Genomic DNA, 19,670 nt, shown 5'->3' with positions numbered 1-19,670 from the left:
TATGGAGCAAAAATGATGTCATTTTAAGTTTTTGTTAAACAACACCGAGTAGCCAATGAGCTCAAAGCTCCGCCCCCACGTTCAAGTAGGCTCAACTCAGAATTAAAAGTAAAGGTGGAAAGAAACAAAAGTTTAAACTTTAAAATACAAACAGCAGCTGTTATAAACATTTTTTTTCTTTGGTAACAGTTTTACATTTATAGTTTATTTTTAATTCAAGGTTCAGATATTAGTGAAAATTTATTTCAAATTGAAATTATATTTTTTTCAAATTTACAGTTTTATTTATTTTTTAATTTAAATTTACAATCTGCACTTCCAACTAGTTATAAATGTACAATCTTTATGCTGATCCTGACTTGACTCCACACGTTTGGACTGAAGCTGGTTCTGGTGCAGAAACCCAGCAGTTTACCTCTGAATTATTAACAGGTGCAACGTCTTTAAAAATAAAAGAGAAACCGCCAACACTAAGATTGAAATGGAGCAGACGTCCATGACTGATGGGGTTTGTCACAAGAGAGGACGCCGGAGCCGCTCTCCGGATTTAGAAATGAGCAGCTGTCAGTCATCCGTCAAGACAACCGTCCGGAGGCGCATCCATCAACCGCCGCCTGCCCTGAAGGTCTCCTCATGAGGACATCATTTCTGGACTAGCTTTCACACGAAACCATGTAACAAAACAAAAATCACCACAAAGGGAAGCTTCTCATGCAGCCTCTCTCTAACTGGACTCACACTGGAGTGTTTTTCTAGAGTTTTACGGAAAACTGAATTCCTTACAGAAGAATCTGAGCATTTCAGTTTTAGAGTTCTGCTTCAAACGTCTAAAAAATATCATATAAATGGAGTTTGAGGTGCATGAACATGAACATGAACTTAACCCCGCCTGAACTGAGGGAGGACATCAATCAGTCTGTTCAGTCGCAGATGCTGCGCGTGACGGAGGCGTGTTAGGAGTGAGCGTCACTGCCAGGCGGCGATTCTTTGTCCTCGTCATCGTCGCTCAGGAAAAAGAGCGGGAACATCCCGAGGATGCAGCCGATGGACACGCCGATGGCTTTGCCCTGCAGAGGGAGGAGCAAAGATACCAAATCTCATTATATGTGCAGAACTGAAACCTGAGGTTTGGTGGAGGAGAGTTCTTCCTTCCTTCAAGATTTCATGTCGCTGCCTGATTTATTTGAAAATCGTTGGCGTGGTCATGAATGTAGATGGTGGTGGTCAGGCTATTTATACACGCCTGGGCTACAGGTGTCATTAAACTGCCGCCATATGAGCTCGAAGAGTGCCCGGACGGCCGCTGACCAATGTCGACTTTTAGAGGCATCGTCATTTTCTGAAAACCTCCACGGCGTGTAAAAATGTGACTGCCGCCTCCTGATTACAATTGCCGCCGTGTGGCCACCAGCTTATCATGTTGAAAAACTTGCATACAGGTCGCCGTGCGGGGGCATTCTGGGATATGTGAGCGTAGCCGTAGTACCGTATCTTCTAGAATATAAGTCGCAGGAGCAACAAATGTCAAGAAAAAGAAAAACATATATACAGTTTCACATTTCAGAACAAATCCACTAAGGACAACGTAACGCTGCGTTCACACCGAATGTGATTCACACATCAAATGGATGCTCAATGTTCGTCCAAAAATGTGTTCATAAAAAAAGATGCTCCTGTCGCATGTAAAAAGTTATGCAAAACATGTCTCCATGATTGGTTCATGAGATATTTCAGTCTTTTTTTCCTTTAGTGAATGTTACCTTCTGTACTGAAGGAGCAGTGTCTAATTGATGCAGTTTTTATCTGTTTCTCTGTAACCCAGTTTGATGACTTTCTGTTACTCATTACTTTGAGGACGCAAAAAATAAAAACAAGAATAATAATAATGTTTTGGGGAAAATAAGAAAATATCAAAAATGTATCGAAAAATAACAAAATTTAAGAGGAAAAGAATCAGATTCTCCTCCATGTTTGTTTTAATGACACTTCTTCTTCTGGCACTGTCAATAGCAAATACTCATACTCGCATACAGCACCCTCTAGTGGTTGTTGGTGGAAAAATAACTAATATATAAGTCAATTTAGATTTAAAATAAATAAATAAATCACAAATAAGTCGCTCCTAAGTATAAGTCACACCCCTGGCTAAACTATAAAAAAAGAGCAACTTATGCTCAGGAAAATACAATAAGACTTTGAGACCACTTTGGTTATGAACTGGTGCTTTAGAAAGAAACTGAATTAAATTCTGCATCTTTCTTCAACCTGAATTCACTTGAAACGCAGAGAAAGGAAATGCGGTCTCACCATGTGAGAGCTGAGTCTGGTCTGCCACATGTCCACCTGTTTGGGCGTCAGATCTGGAACCTGCATCCCCAGTTTGGAGGCCAGAGCCTCAACGTAACCTGCAAGACTGCGAAAACATAACCGAGAACAAGCCTTAGAATTCTCTCAAACCATCAGTCTAACAATGTTTTCAGGTCAGGAAGTCCAGAAGATTTGAGCTCTGGAGTGAAACCTACCTGTTCATTTAGAACAGTGTTTTTCAACCAGTGTGCCGCGGCACACTAGTGTGCCGTGAGAGATGGTCTGGTGTGCCGCGGGAAATTACCAAATTTCACATATCTAAAACATTTACCATCACTATGGTATCAGCTCTGTGTTCATCCAAATAGCCCTGATTTAACACTACATAGTTTTGAATATGCAAGATGGTAAAAGGAATATTTCTTTGATTCTATAAATGACTAATCAGAATGATGTTACCGCAATCAAGCCGCAAAACAAGTCTCAACCTCAGCTTTTACAAAAGTCCCGCCCCCTTCAGCTGTCTCCGCCAATCGTTGTTGGAGGCTTGATCACATGTCATCAATCTGACCAATCAGAAGTGGTTAACGTTCTCTCTTCCTTGTTTTGATTCGGCTCGTAAAGTCTCTTAGTTCCAACACAAATAACAGCTAAAGCTCGTGTTTAGCGGTGTAGCTTCCAGCGGGATCCGACGTCAGACAGTTTAAAAAGTGAACAAAAGAATGAAGCTCAGAGACGAGAGTCTGCCCGGAATCTGCCTGAGTTTATGCACTATAGCCCCCATGATGCATTGGGTTAGGTGCGCGCTGAGCGCTGGGTGGGGGGGGAGGGGCTTACACGTTCAGCAGCGCAAGAGCCAAATAGGGAGATAGATAGAGAGAAATCAACACAAAATGTAAAGAAAATGAAAAGAAAAAGAAGATAAAAACTGGAATCATTTGACTTTTCTTGATAGTATAAAGGAACAGAGTCTGCAGGGAATATTCTATATGTATATATATTCTGTATATATTTATGGCTCCACACTCAACCTGTCCAGACACCTGAGAACTGAGAGAATCTTCTCTAAAACACAGCAGATCATCACTGACAGAAGAAACAGATTACATCCTCAAAGCTGAAACTCTTTTGTCTTTCTTGACGTCAATGTGAATAAAAGTCTTGATTTAGTGGTTTTTGCACAATTTAATTTGTATTTGGTTGTGGTTGCAGAGTTTTGTGTTGTTCGCTTCAAATATGTTTAAAATGAAAAAAGCTTAAAATTTGTAGTTAAAAACTGAATAGTTAATAGTTCTTTTATCATTCATGTTGTACATTCTATCTGGAAGGGATAAATAACAGCATTTACATAATTTACACTATATGAATACAATCATATTTGCCTTATGGATTTTGTGTATAATCTTATCTAGTAGTTTATAATGAATCAAACAAAGCAAACAACAACCTAAAAAGCCATTTGGTAGTCAAAAGAGCCGCTGTTTTAGGAAAACGAATGCAAAAGAATTGAATTTTGGAAACAAGATAAGAACGTTGTTTTTACTTTGTCTGATAGTTTTGGAAGTATTTAAAAAAGAGGGAAAAAAGCATTCATAAAAACTGATTATTTAGAAGTATTTTTTTTAAATCATTCATTAATGATAATAAATGTAGAATGTTTTGACGAGATATAAGTTTAACTTGAGCAAATTGATTAATGATACTTCCCACTTATATAAAAAAAACGTACACTAGATTGTGGAGGGACTGTACATCAATACAGACTAATTTTTTTTTTACCTTTTTGGATGCTAGTGTGCCGCGGGATTTTTTTCATGGAAAAAGTGTACCCTGGCTCAAAAAAGGTTGAAAAACACTGATTTAGAAGATCAATAAGGTTTCACAGCCGACATGAACTTAAAATGCTGTGGTGGGCTCTATTCCTGTAACTTTCCAGAAAAGTCCACAAACTATCCTCATTTGAAAGTGTCTTAACTCAACCTATATCATGTTGTTTGTTCATTTAAAAGCCAAACTAGTAGATTTTAAAATCTGAAAAACCAGCTTATACCACCTCGCAAGCCCAAGCTAATATAAGCGTAACAAAAAAAAAGAAAAATGGTGAGGAATATCGAAGCTATCCACCCCTATAATCCAACATGATCCAACATGATTTGAATTAAAAAAAACTGCAGTTTTAATCTTAAATTATTTACATATGTCCTCCATCATGAGAAAAATGCTACAAGAACACATTAAAAACACCAAAAACACTATTTTCGTTAAGCATTTTTATTTTGTCCTATGACAAAAGAAGACAAAACAATTCTTAACATTTTTTTTTTTGTCAATCTGGTTTGCATGTTCTTGAGAATGTAATATGTTTGAAGGAAAGTCCTGCATATCATGGATTTAAGGGGTTGAAGCAGGTTTCATTCATTACTATATTACTTATCTGGTATTTTCCAGCTCAGTGTAAAAAAAAATCTACATTTAAATTTATGAAATTACAACTCTTTTTTTGTTTTAACACTGAAATAAGGCTGGGATTTTGAGACCTTGAGAAACAGTTTCTCTTCCTAAGATTTTAGAAGTTTAAATTAACACTTTTACAAAGACAAAACCATATGAGCTAAAATGCAAGAAACTGTTTAGTTTTCAAGAACAGCAGTAACTACAAGATGCTTTTGACTAAAACACAAGAGGAAACACTGGTTTAAAAAAAAGATGAAAAGAACTGTGATCCTTTATTTTGAGTTAAAACCTGAGTTTTATCAGACCTGATGTGCATAACTCAGTCTGAAGACATCATGAAAGGCTTCTTACCCGAGACCTGCCAGATCTGAGACCAGGTTCCCCAGAGCCGCAGCTGCACAAACACAAAGACAAACACTTTGAAGCTGCTGTTTGCTGTCAGGAATTACACTGCAGAACTGAAAAGAACCGGGAATTAATGAGGGATTCTGCAGAATTCATCTGGAAAATGATTCATGCAGCTTTTTAGCACTCAGTCCATCATCACATACTTTAAAATCCTACTCTGATTGTCTTTTGATCCATTTTATATTAGTGGTCGTTTAAATATAATTATGGAGTTTTTAGCCAAAAATAGTCACATCAAAAAACATACATTTCCTGTCTCTAAAACGGAAGTTACTGACTTAAAAAAAATGCACAAATTGTTCTTTAAATTTGAAATATAACATCGGTGGCAATAAAGTAAAAATTAGTCACATAAATGGAACTTTTCTAACAAAAAAGCATTAAAATTGTTCCTAAAATCTTTTAATACAGCCAGTTTTCCCAATTATTCAAGTGAAAATGCCCTAAAAAGTCACATTTTCTGAACGTTTAAAAATGCCTGTAACTCCTGAGGTTTTCTTATTAAACTTTTAGTATTGATTCCTGCTCAGTTGTTTGCTCAAGGGATCCAAGTCTTTCACAGGTGGATGTTGCTAATTGGAAAGAGATTTGGAAAACATAATTTCAATATATTACATTTCTAAACTTCCGGTGTGTTTAAGAGACCCACATACACCCTGCTGTAATCTGAATTGATAATAAGATGAAAAATAGATCAAAGCAGCAAAATTTGAGAGTGAGAGAAGGTGTGAAACCTTTTAGATCAAAGAGGTTTTTTTATTTTGGAAAACCACCAAGATCTCCAGTCAGCCTGTTTTAACTTTGTGGTTTGTCAGCAAATTCAGATTTCTAACAGCTCCTAAACTCTAACATCAACAATGCAGCGGCTATAGAGACTCACAGGCAGTGGGCTAAAGGAGCAAATGTTTGCTGTAGTCCCATTAAAAGTGATGGTCCTTGACGGCACTAATTTCAAATGAAACCTCAGGTGGACCTCCTTATCTCACTGCCACGCACGGTAAAATATTAAAAGGCCCCCTTTCATTTTTTTTTTTTTTTTAAAACACAATCAAAAAATAAATTGACTCGGCCACCGTGCCAGGAAATGATGAAGCCGTTATGAAGCAGGAAGCACAGGAGTGAAGACATCAGGGTAGAGCTATTGATCCCTGCCCTACGCCTCTGATTTGCACTTTGCAGAGGAAATCAAGAGACACGTATCCATAGCAACCGAATAATCAAGCAGGGAGGAGAGAAAAGATGAGGTCCAGTGCATTCATGGTTTTTAACTGTGAAATGAGGCTCCATAGGAGGCCCAAAGGACTGACGAAGGACTGTTCCTATAAAAACTCAAACTATATCCAATAATTAAAAAAGGAAGCAGCAGACTAAAGATGAAGAAAAAAATAGATCATATTCCTCAGTTCTACATTAATAAGTTATAAATTGGAAAATGACTTCCTGTTGCCAGCTCTAAACACAAGATACAAATCCCACAATAATAGCTTTTCAACAGTGGTTCAGATTTGTTCAGTTATGAAATTCAGTCAGTCACCAACTTAAGGGACACAACATCAAGGGTGAAGAGCCTTTGTGGTTCATGGAACAATCCCATAGTAATTTCTTGCATTCAGAATGTTGTTAAAGACAAAGACATTTTTTTTATATAAAAAAACTTTCCCAGTAATGTTTTAATTATGATTATGACATTTTAACCATAACTGAAATGTCTTAAAAACCCATTTTTCATGTTGATCTGAATCCTCCGTTTCCAAAATCTCCTCTGAGGGGGTGTGGCTTTTGGAGCTTAGCTAAGCTGAGCTTTGTACTTCTTCCATGGTTTTAACGTGGTTCATTCGTGATAAATCTGTAAAATTTCACGTGAAAGACCACAACTTTTCCACGTATATTCACATATGACCAATTTTCATCCGTCCAATATGTGCAAAATGTACATTGTGGCTGAGTGACATGGCCTTGAGATACAAGTCATGGCCCCTTACTGACCTAACTGTGCAAGTGCAAGTTACACTGTAATTTTCTCATTTCCTTACATCTAAAAGTTCCTCACCCATTGCTTGTTGCAAAAGATTTGAGGTGGTTAAAAAATTAAAAATCAATACAACATGCCAGCATCTTACTTACTACACCCTTATTTATTTACAACACTTACCCAAATCTCCCACTAAATAACAGAATAAAATGTATCAAACATCATAAAACAAAAATGTCATCAAATTTAAAAAAAAGAGAATTATTAGATAAAATATTGTTGGTTGGCTGCAGTAGGAGGCGGTTCTTACCAGCCATGGTGGAAATCCCAAGAGTCACTCCGATGGAGAGTTCAATCTGCGTTCCCTGAGGAAATAAAAACAATGATTTATCGTCATCCACTTCAGAAATGCTATTCCGGAAGGTTCTCATTAATCCAGGTGGAATTGTTTTAAAGTTGAGTCATGGCAGCTGGAACTAAAATCTCTCTTCAAACTTTTAGCCTCCATTCTTCCAACTGACTTGAACTGCCTGACTGGATGAGTGGCGAAACGTTTCTAAAAAGAAGATTTTAAGTCCAGCTGCCATGGCTTAACTTCAAAACAATTTAACTTTAAAATAAATAAATAAATAATAAGAAGATTTTGGTATTCTGACTTACTGCTGCGATCATGATGGCATTATCCAGAAAACCAAATCCAACAAAAGGAATGGCGTTGTGGAATAACACTGAAAATTAATGAACAAATATAAACATATTAGCCTTTACATTAAATAAATACAATTGCAATACATGATGTGACATTTTTAAAGTTGTTCCGAATATTATTGGTTATTTATTAGCAGAATTGAGGATTCTAACTTCATAGATGTCAAACTCTTGAAAATAAGTTTCAGTTATAAGGATAAACACAGCATATGGGAGTTTCATGATATTAAACTGTTTCCTTTAGTTTATATTCTTCTAGAATAAGCTCATTTCTAATCCATTACGACATATTTTTTCTATTTTATTGACTAAAATGCAGTTATATTTATTTCCACACAGTGAATGTCTGTACAATGTTTCAGACACAACTTGGAGTTTAATTGAAGTCTATTTTAAAATCTCTCTGTGCTTCTGTTATCTTTTGGATGCAGTTCGGTCCTTCAGAGCTGGTTACTTTTTCTAATAATTAAACTTTAATTCAGGCTTCTTTTTCCAAAGGTACAGAGGAGTTTACAGTTTTTTTGCTGGGTGTGTGGATGTGCAGACATGCGCTCCAGGCTTCCTCTCACCATATCTGATCTGGGCTGCAGTTGGCGGTGATGGCTGCACCGTCTCTAAAAGAGAAAGAACATCAAAAAACATCAGAACTTTTCTAAAAAAAAACTGACATCAAACATCTGCAGTAACAGAGAGGCTGTTTGTTTGCCTCAAACTCATCGTTCCGACACTTTACAAGAAAGGAAGCTCAGAGGAAACTTCTGATGGAACTCGGAAACAAAGAAGTCTCCTTTGTTCTTTTCCTGCTTTCACATCACAAACTTTAAGTTAACTTTAATAAAGTAAACCGTACCAATATTATTATATTGTGCATTATTCCACGCAATTAACTGAACCCATAAAACATTCATGTGCTCATAATTGTCCTCTGTTCCTCACAAGAATGGAAATAAGGACAGAGAAACATATTCTTATTTCTCAGAAGTGTTCCTGTTTCAAACAACAAACTGCTGAATTTTAACCTAAAGTTCACTTTACTAGAACTTTCATGAAACGTTGTGCAAAATCAAATAGCTCAGTGGCCTTGTGGTAGAGTGTCCACCCTGAGACTGGAAAACTGTGAGTTCAAATCCAGGCTGAGTCATACCAAAGACTAGTATTAAGGGGTTGGATAGGGTGCTTAAACCGCCAAATGGTTATTTGCGAAATGAAAAGATTACTAAATATTTTTTTCTACTTCAACAACAAATTTACTAATAAATTACACTGTTAAGTTTTTGGCAATTACACACTCTAAAAAGCACCAAAAAGGAATCACATGATTAGTTGTACAGTGATTTAAAATGGTATTTAGATATGTACGGTTTTTTTTAAAAGCATGATCAAATATTTTTTACTATTGTTTGAACAACCTTTATTCTTAGAATTGATTTAAAAGTATCTGTAAATACAAAAAGAAAATCCAGAAAAAAATGTAAAAAAAATGTCGTAATTTCTATATTTTTAAAATAGCCTAATGTATTTAGAAAATCAAATAAAACAAATTTAAATGCCATCCATCCATCCATCCACCTTCTTCCGCTTCATCCGGGACCAGGTCGAATTTAAATACATCAAGGGTGTTATAACTTAAAAAAAGCTATTGATTTAATTTTGTGTCACTCCATAAATGCAATTTACATGTCAAGTAAATGAAAGAATGAATCAAAAATCAAGTTTACATTTTTTTCTTATCATTTAATAAAGTTGAAGTGGGTTGTTATGCAGAAATCTACATTAAAAGTTGCTACAAATTTAATCTAGACATGAATTTAGGAACAAAAAATACTTTTGCTTTTGCAGTGGAGTGTTTCCAAATGTCTGCTAAGTTGAGCTTCACTGACGTCGATACACAGGCACTGTAAACCTGTCGTTTATTTATATGAATGTATAGATGTGTCCTCTGTATGACTTTAATTGGAAAGAAGCAGCAGTAGAGCAGCCCATCTGTAAACTGAACTGTCTAAACAAGGATCATTGCAGCAGACAGCAGTCAGGTTCACGGACCAATCACAGGACTGGTTCAATTACAGCAAAAAACCTTCACTTCCCAACCTGCAGCCGTGCTGATCTTTCACTTCCTATCCTGCAGCTTAGCTTGCATTTGAAAGTTTGTGTGCTCTACAGTTTTTTCTGCCAGCGTTTTGCTCCCCCATCAGCCGGGCCTGGAGCTCATTAGGAAGTGGTGTGCTCATGCTGCTCCGTTAACAAGTCACAAGTCAGATGAAAATAAAAAGCAATAGTGTTTAATTGCTTTCCAACACTGACAGTTGTCCAAGAAACTGAAAGGCTATTTTTGGATTGAAGATTCTGAAGCCGTTCCCAAACTAAACTTGGATTTAAAGACCAAAGCTCTTTCTCACACAAAAATACAGGAAGAAAAAAGAAGAAATGAATGTGCTGATTATTTGATGTGATGCTAAACGGATGTGTTTGTCATGAAGGTAGAAATCTGATGAGTCAAGCGAACAGCTACTCTGATTGAGGGCCAGTGACTTCCATCACAGATGGTTCACGTTTGGTTTCCTTCTCACATGCTAAAGACTTCCTGCTTACACCTTAGACTGCATACTAATACATTTAGAGCATAAACCCCATTTTATCCCATCCAATCTTCATTGAAAGGATATCATGTTGGGAAAAACTATAACATCAGAAGAAAAAACTGAAAAAGTACACATTCCGTCAAAAATGAAAATTGAGACTTCGAGCAGCTGAAACTAATGATTTTCATTTACTGTGACACCAGCATCATTAAAATCTACAAAAACATTCTATCTTTTGCTAATTCTATTTGTTGCTTCTACTTATTATTCCTCAATTGAGTTCTTAGTAAAAATAGAACCTGCAGAAATAAAAATTCTGAAAATAAAAACGGTCCTGCGTGACTTTTTCATGCATGTTCGCACATGCACACCCAGACACACTCATTCATTTTTACAATGTTTTACATTTTTCTTTTCAGGTAACCTGTTAGTCGACTTTAGGGAACGCCCTGGTTAACAAGACATCTGTGCTTTGTGATTATTAATAATAATAAAAAAAGCAACATGAGTGGATCTATGTGAACCGAACCTTATGCCTCAGTCACAACTGTCCTTACAGGTGAATACGGGTTCTGTGAAGGCAAAAAAAGGGCAAATCAGTTGGTCCACACAAAAGATTATAGACTATTGGTGAACCCATAGAGTGAAAGTGTTCATGCACTAGCGATGTGAAAGATATTAGATACGTATCGATCGAACAACTGCAGTACGAGTTGAAAACCACAGACATGAACAAGATTATGATGGTTCAAAAGTATAAAATCAATAAAGACATAAATAATGGATTTCTGGCAAACAAAATAAACTAAAGCAGAATTTAATGACAATAAACCGTAACCATTACAGTTAAAATTGATTCATCTTTATCTCCGTTTTGCTTTTCTGCTCAGATTTAATGTTTTGCTGATGCTTACAAATATCAACAGATTTATGCTCCAATTAGCACTTCTTGCTAAAACGTAGCAGGTGCTGCTCAGCACCCTGACAAACTGAACAGCTGCCTCAAAACTCAGAGGAAATCATTTCCAACACATCTCAGCAGACTCACAGCACAGCATGAGCGGAGATTGACAAGTTTGTCATGGTGTGTTGGAGCGATGTACTGCATTCAGAAAACGGACGTCTAAAAGTCTATTTAAGGCAACAGCAGGACTGTTGTACTCAGACAGAAACTGCTACTTTCCAAACTTTTGATTTAGAAGATTTTTTTATTATTATCATTATAAATAAAAATAGAAACATGAGGAACCAAAATCGACTAATGGTAGCTTTAATTCAACCAAACACAGTCCTAGATATTTATTTTTAATAATATAAATCACTTAGAATCCTGCTATTTGTGACACAATCTTTCCCAGAGAACATCTTTACTAAAGAATGTGAAAAAACACAGAAATATGATTTGAAAAACAGTATAAAAGCTACAGTTTTTAACAAATCTTTCAATTTCTTTTTAATGGAAAATACTGTATTATGTTTTTCTGCACTTGGTGTAAAAAAATATGCAAGAGCCAGAACAATATAAAAGGCTTTTTTAATTTATTTTTTTTAAGAACATTTTTTAACTAAAGTGCATCTCCATGTTTGTTTGCACTTTTAATAACATATGTATTATTTTTCAGTGAGGAAATTCAGTTTTCCAAATTTTCCAGTACATGTATAAAAGACTGCTCAATAATTGCTGAATAATCAATAAATTACTGATTAAAATACCTCTAAAAACAACTGAAAATAATAGATTACTTTATATGAATGTCATTTAACTTGGACGATTAATAAAGTTAGCTTGAAATAACTTTTCTGAAACAAATAAATGACATTAAAAGAGCAATATGTATTTCAAAAGAAATCTTTCCATTCCAAATATAGCTTATTTATATTTTCAAAGTGAAAATTGTCTGGTTCAAGTTATGTGTTTTAACTAAAGTGAGTTTTAAGTGAGTGAGCCCCACCCTCCATGTGTTTCACAGCAGATAGAAGAGACTACATCTTATAACAAACACTTTTTAGCGTATTTATTGAGAGTTTAAAAGAAGAATATGGCCCTTCTTAAGAACCCCACAACATTACAGGGGTTTCAAACTCAATCGCACAGGGGGGCAAAATCCAAAACATACCTTAGGTCGCGTTCTGTACAGGATTAACATTTACTGAACACTAAAGCTATATTTTTAAAATGTTAAAAATGTAACTTTTTAATATAACTATGAATAAAAATAAGCAGGAATATACTTCCAGAATAAACTTAAACCTTAAATAACTTTCTATATTTTACTCTCGTAAAAATATATTTTGTCAAAATTATACAAGTTAGAAATAAGCGCAAGATAACAAAAGTAAAATGATCTAGAGGGCCGAATAGAATTACCCGGACTTTTGACACATGTGCACTACAATCATCTTTTGATTCATTTTAAATGTGTTTCCAGTTGTCTTTTAATTATAATTATGTAATTTTTAGCTAAAAAAAAAAAAACTGTTACTTTCTTGGACATCGTTTCTGCAGAGTGACAGTAAGAAATTTGCCTCCTAGTTGTGGGCGGGACTTTTGGCATAGAGGAACTCAACCCCCACTTCCCGTCATCCATCTGCTTTCACTTTGTCTTACAGACAAAAAACAAAGACGTTCATGGATCTATGAAACTGCAAGTGAATTCATCAGAAAGGAGTTGAGCGGAAGGCTTGTGGCCCAGCCAGCAGATTTCCTGAATCACAAATGTGATCTTTTGAAGAAGAAATCTTTTGAATAAAAAACTCTTCATATGTATCCTCCATCGTCAGAAAAATGCCATGTTATAAACACCAAAAACACCATTTTTATTGGAGCGGGTATTTAAAGACTAGAAGTATTTCACATGAAGCTCATTCACTATGACTATATTTTTCACTTTTCCTCAGAAAATAACTCACTTTAAAGAATGAAGTCTTATTTATTTTTTGTCTGAACAAAGCTTATCACTACAGACTACTTCCAAAGTAACCATCCTCCCATGGAACAGGAAGTGGAGGCCATTGGGATAAATTCTATGGAATTTAATTCCTCCATCTACAGAGAAGCACATTATAATTTTGTTTCTATAGAAACTTTGCCTCATTTTCTGTAATTTTATGTGTATTTTGATAATGGATTCTTAGAGCTGAAATTAAAGCTAAACGGTAGAAGAAAAATAATAAGATGTTGATATATGGATGTTTTGTTTTTATTAAATGTGTTTTAAAAAATACAGAAATGATGAAGAGCTTTGTATTTAAAGAACTGTTAAATAGCATGGCACTACAAGTGAGCCTCATTACTGGTAAGTCTGCCTTATCAGCGGCAGCCATAAACTGTAACTATGAGAGCCGGTTGTGGCCGGCAGTTTTTATAATAGATGTTTGTAGCCTCTTCTTCAGAGGACTCACTGCCCACAGCATATCAACAGCTTCCACACTGCCTGAATTCCCATAATTCTTGAACTATGCAGGCAGACATTAACGAGGAACTGCAGATCGACCTTAATTAGTCCCCTGAGGATTGTAATCATGGCGGAAGCTTCATTGTTGACCTATCATGCCTCAAAAGAAAACCTCCATTCGCAGACAGCAATCCACTGTAAATGACTCCAACAATTTAAACGACGTCAACCGTGCATAAACTAGGTAAACAAACGGTGCTATCGTATACAGTCCTGTACTGGGGCTCAAATGATGAAGCAACACGAGCCACCGCAGACTCACGCTGCCGTTTAATTGGACTCGGTGGGACACTCTCTAAAGCTAGAACACAAAAAGACAGGCTTTTAGGAGTAAACAGCACCGACACTGCTTGGAAACATTTCCATTTGTATGCACTCCTTTTTGACAGAATGCTGGAGTTTCTTTAATTAATTGCATTCTGGTGTAAAATGGTGTTGCGATGCAGAAAATAACAACTTTCCAATACTGATTAAAAAATTACTAAAATAATGTTCTAAATAATTTTCAAAGTTTAAACAGTAATGTCCACATATTTTTTTTCCTTAACACATAGTTTTTAGTTCAACTCTAACAAAAAGTCTATAAATTGTTCTCAATTGTGATTAAATTAGTTCCAGCATTGTGCTTTAATGACAAAGTTAGATTTTAATTATTTTAACAGCCTGTTTTATTATTTCACTGGCTAAGTAATGGAAGGAAAGCGTTACAAAAACAACATGAAAAAAAGCGGAATAATTAACTCCTAATATGACAGAAGCTGTCAGAGAATAAGACACATTTATTAAAAATTCCCTGACATTTTGCTGCTGGCCCAAGGCAGAACCAACAACCTATTTGTGGAAAATCCCTAATGAGAACATTTCAACAGTGTGACATTCTAGATTAATAAATGGAAAAGTAAACAAATCGTCTTAAAAATACTGTCAAAATCTTGGAGTTTTGTCTCATTTTTAATGAGACTTTACCGGTTTAGTGACATGGAAGTGCTAAGGCAAAACAATTAAAACGATGACTAAATAATTGAACTGTAGATAAAAATAATAGAGTTTTGGTTACAAATAATGTCACAAATTTGCTCAACATTTGCATCTGAAATTTTTTATTTTTTTAGGTTAGTTTTGATGCAGTGCTGGAATTTGGACCTCTTGAACTCTGATGACATTTAGCCAGCCAGTCACACAGAACACAAACACAGAGGGGCACAATCCACTGCATTCTTAAGCCAGGTCTATGTCGGGATCAATGCAAAGTGTTGAGTCACTATAATAAGATCATTCACACTGGATCACTTGAAGCCTGGATAAACTATTCCCGGTGGTGTTGACCAGCAGGGTGCTGGTGGACTATTGTTGGTGGAAGGAGAGGAGTAAGGCGTGTTTGTAGGCAGGAGTGAAGTGAAACTTAAAGTTAATATGACAGTAAAAAAAAAAAAAAAAGAAAAAAAAAGAAAAAAAAAAAGTGAAAATCCTGTCTCACTCCAATCATCGTTTGATCCATTTTAAAAATGTTCCCAGCACTGCTGGGCAATATGGAAAAATATAGATATACATATATCTTGATATTAATTATTTTATATCACTATTAGAGCTGCCACAAACGATTATTTTAATAGTCGACTATTTACCGATCATTTTTTCCGACTAGTCGACTAATCGGGTCATTCACAAACTGGATGTAAAGCACACATCTTAACCATCATTAGCTTTAAACTAGCTAAAAACTAGATAGAAAGCATTACCTGCAATAATCCCAGTGTGAATACTGTAAGCTGAATTTGGCTGTTGAAGAGACAAGTGCTGATAGCTGAAGATGCTGAAATTAATAGCTAAAAATGCTGATAACTGAAAAAGCTGCTGATAACCAGGTAAAATATTACTTTCATGCGAAATCAGCCTAAAAAAACTGAAAAGCAGCCTAAATTAGCCAAAACAGCTAGCATGCAGCTAAAAAAAAAACTCCAAATATCTGAAAAATTGCTAAACTCAAACATGGCCTAAAAAACTGAAGAAAAACAAGTTAGCCAAAACAGCTAGCATGCAGCTAATATTTGCTAAACTCCAAAATACCTTAAAAAAATGGAAAAATCCTAAATCAGCCAAAATAGCTAGCAGTAGCTGAAACATTAGCTAAAATCTAAATTAGCCTTAAAAAGCTTAAGAAATCCCCAAATAGTCCAAAAAATTGACAAAAACGTAATTACTTGCTTTTCTCTGACGGTTTTTTTCATGTCCCTGAATTGTCACAAATGAGAAACTTTTTTCAAGTGTTTTCTCAAGTCTACAGTTTTGTAGGAAAATAAATTTTTGCACAAAAGTTTAGCAATAAAAATAAACCAATAAAAACAATAGAAAAGAAGAGAAATGACACGATTTGCACTTTTCTATCGGCCACAGGATATGTATCCTTATATCGCCCAGCACTAGTTCCCAGTGGTCTCTTAATTATGATTTTGCAGTTTTTAGTAAAAATCAAAAAGCCTGTGTAATTTTTTAAGACATATTTTGTGCAACGCATCAGGAGATTATGAGAAATGAGTTGTGGGTGGGACTGTTAGCGCGGAAGTTAGCACGGCTAATTTTCCCATCAGCCCTTCGTTTGCACTCTCTACCGCTGGCTAAATAGCACCCTAAAAGTTCTAGCTAACATTAGCAATATTGCAGCCATCCAGTTGTACAGTCTTGAGCCAGATAGTACCTCAAATGAGGAAAGTTAAGACGTGTAGGGTTCTATTTGTCTGCAAGTCTGCTGCGTCATAAACCCGAGTTTTTTCAAACATCCGGTTTTCATCTAATTCTGACCCAACCCGATTTGCATAAAGAAATACCGCAGTTTTAATCCTAAAGTATTTAATGTTCTTTACTGTCCTTCATTCAAAATGCTACAAGAACATGTTAAAAATAAAAAAAAACAGTTTTCATTGCAGTGGGTCTTTAAAGACCAGTTTTATTTATTTTTTTTTTTTGCTACTTAAAAGCCATGATTAGAAGCAACAGGGAAAACTAAAAACCTGTAAAGCCTAGCTCAGAGGGGATAAATTATCACATCATGTTTAACATAAATCACAACTAAACTCTTGATGACTTTATTCCCTGCAGTACAGAAAGAAGATCATTTGTCCAGTTCTCTCAAGAGAACCTTTAAAGCTTTTTGCTGCTGAGCCGACATTCAACGCTTTCCAAGAACATTAACGCAGTGGTGACCTTTACTGCGAGTAACCAGGGGATTTGAAAATCTGCACGCCATCTTGAATTATTAACCTTTATTTTTCATCTCCTGCTACAGGAGAAACAGAAAAACAAATATTGCTGTGTTTGGCTTTTAACCCGTTTATATATAAACAATGATTTTAAATCGAATTATTTTTCAGTTACTCTAACTGAATGATTATAATTCCAGTGCGAAAGAAAACCAACAGGTAAAATGTCTCTTAAATATCGAAAATCTGAGCTACAGCTGGAAAAATAAGTATTGCAACTTATTGAGTCTTTTTATGCATCTTTGTTCCACCAGATACTAATTACCTAAATTAGGTGTAATCAGTGAAAAGAGATTCAAATGATAGAAGACAACAAACAGCTCTCCAAAACATACATTCTCTTTAAATAACACAGGGATAAATATATTTTTTCTGCGATTAATGACTCCAAAAAAAAAGAGGATATGCTATGAATAAAAAGAACATTTTGGAAGAAGGTCAGATTTCTGCTTCAATGATCTGGGATTTAAACGACAATTAAAAAACGTCTGGTTGGCACAAAGAAATATCTTTAGCCGTGCAATTTGATTCCTTATTTTGCATTTATATATTTTGATGGAGACAGTCAAATGTCGCAACAACAAACAGCAAAAGAGATTTCTGACAATTATGCCTTCCTGCATACTATCAGCTAAGTGTGTAAATACATCTAAAGCACATTAAAATCCAAAAATATATTTTTTTTATTAGTAGCTCTTGACTTATGAGCAAACTTTGCCTATGTGTGCTGTGATGATGAGTCACTAAAGTTTTACCCTGACATGACTTTTTTTTTGGTCTTTGGGAAAACTAAAGTGTTCCTTTGACTGCTCAAAAAAGAGGAAGAAGAGTGGCAAAAATAAAAAATGTACTAAAAAAATATTTTTACTATTATTCTGGTACTAAAAATGGTACTAAGAATGCTTAGAGGTTAGGGTAAGATTTACCTTACCCTAACCTTTCCTACAGGTCCATCTGGCCCAAACAAAAAAAAAGGAGTTCAACATTTATTTGGAAAATTACGTGCAAATAGTCACTTTCTTTTATTAGAAAATATGATTTATTTTTTTCGGGAGCTCATTTTCCTACCCCGAAGTAAGACCCCTCAATCTCTGAGGCCCCGCTTTTTGAGACGTCAACCTGGAGCTAGCCTCGGCAGCATGTCTACATTTTGCACGGATGGATGTGCATATAAAAAAATGTAAAGATTTTGCATTTTTTGCTAGCTCCATGGAGAAAGTGGGCGTGTGTGTTAGCTTAGGGGTGGTGCTGGCAGCGCAGGCTCTTCCTGAAAGGGGCTGTTCCCCACTTTGTGACATCACAATGTGAAAACCTTGTGGATTGGGAGAGGCTGGTCCTCAGAGAGAAGGATTTTAGAGGAATGCTCAGAGATGCATGAATGGAACAAAGATAATACAACTGTTAGTTTTTCTTTTTGTAGTTTTGAATTAACATTATAATACACTAAAGCTCAAAAATGTTTTTGCATGACATAGGCCTTTTAAAATAACTAAAAACCAGGATAATAGGACACTTTTGATCCAGTATAATATTAAATACAATTAACTTGTTATCAACAACGGCCATTAAACTTATAATCAAGTGAAGACAATTAGTATTAAAAGGCAAACCCCCTAATTCAAATAAACAATAAAACACATGGTCTCCCGTTCATTCTCACAATTTACACTGGACCTGTCACCTTTGACATGCGCAGTTCGCTTCTTACCTTGAGCGATAGCGATGGACTCGAAACTCTGCAGCTCATTCAGTAAGCAGGACCTCTCCTTTGGGTGAAGGCGGTAGATAAACTCCTTGGCTCTCTTCGGAGAGTTCAGCGGCTCCCACGGCTCGTTTCTCCCGTGAGTTCCCATCCAGCAGCTCGGTACGTGCCGCCCAGTATCCGGCAGCCCCTGTGCCGTCACCACCGGCGGGAGCGCTTGCCTCAGTCCCCGCGGTAACTTCTGAAAAGCTGGCCAAATGGCTTTCCGGAGGTAAATCTTCAGCATTGCGGCGGTGTGAACTACTCCAACATGAAAAACCTGCTTTCTAGACTAATGTATCGCTGACCTCCGACGACGTCCCCCGGCTCGAGCAGCGGGTCGGCACTCGGAGAAGTTCAGAGACCTCAATGGAACACAAGTCGACGACTTTTGGGGTCAGTTACCGTCAGACCCGCGCTAAATTCGGAGCGCTCAAACATTTCTTTTTGTGCTGTCCGCCGCCTCAAACTGGTCATGGTCTCACAACTCACCGGTTAAAAATTATACACGTGAAGCTACGCCCAAACCAGACGAGTTCAGTCTGGAGAAAATCACTTCTAGAACTAAAAATAACACTTCCTGCCTTTCAAAATAAAATAGCCTCTTTCCGGTTAAACCCTTTCTCAATAATTTTAATTTTTCAAATCAACCCACGACACTAGAATACATTTTTTAAATGCAATATATTATAAATTATAGATTTTTTTGGCACTTTTGTAAAATTAATTCATTATTGTGTTGCTATTTATTACTACAAAATACTATCGTCTTACAAATATGGTAAA

The 19,670-nt window shown here is 36.0% G+C and overlaps 1 protein-coding gene across 1 annotated transcript; it reads right to left on the bottom strand.

The window, feature by feature from the left end:
- Positions 1-452: 452 nt before the first annotated feature.
- tmem65 (transmembrane protein 65) lies at positions 453-19,590 on the bottom strand. The gene is made up of 7 exons (XM_024298581.2): positions 18,852-19,590; positions 8,419-8,463; positions 7,802-7,869; positions 7,452-7,506; positions 5,113-5,155; positions 2,308-2,413; positions 453-1,067 (listed from the first exon to the last, which is right to left on the bottom strand). Exons 1-7 carry the CDS (start codon positions 19,129-19,131, stop codon positions 954-956), a joined length of 711 nt encoding a protein of 236 aa, XP_024154349.1. The 5' UTR covers positions 19,132-19,590; the 3' UTR covers positions 453-953.
- Positions 19,591-19,670: the final 80 nt, after the last annotated feature.

The sequence above is a fragment of the Oryzias melastigma genome, linkage group LG11, assembly GCF_002922805.2.
Source record: "Oryzias melastigma strain HK-1 linkage group LG11, ASM292280v2, whole genome shotgun sequence".
NCBI classification, from domain to species: Eukaryota; Metazoa; Chordata; class Actinopteri; order Beloniformes; family Adrianichthyidae; genus Oryzias; species Oryzias melastigma.
Note: the sequence above shows the minus strand (reverse complement) of the source record. Positions and strands in the feature narration are given on the sequence as shown.

Bases quoted from the DNA above. Each gene is read 5' to 3' on its own strand.
- tmem65 (XM_024298581.2), bottom strand. From the start codon at position 19,131: ATGCTGAAGATTTACCTCCGGAAAGCCATTTGGCCAGCTTTTCAGAAG. The intron at 7,870-8,418 runs GTGAGAGGAAGC...ATTAATTTTCAG, and splicing joins TGCAGCCCAGATCAGATATG to TGTTATTCCACAACGCCATT. The intron at 7,507-7,801 runs GTAAGTCAGAAT...TTATTTCCTCAG, and splicing joins ATGCCATCATGATCGCAGCA to GGAACGCAGATTGAACTCTC.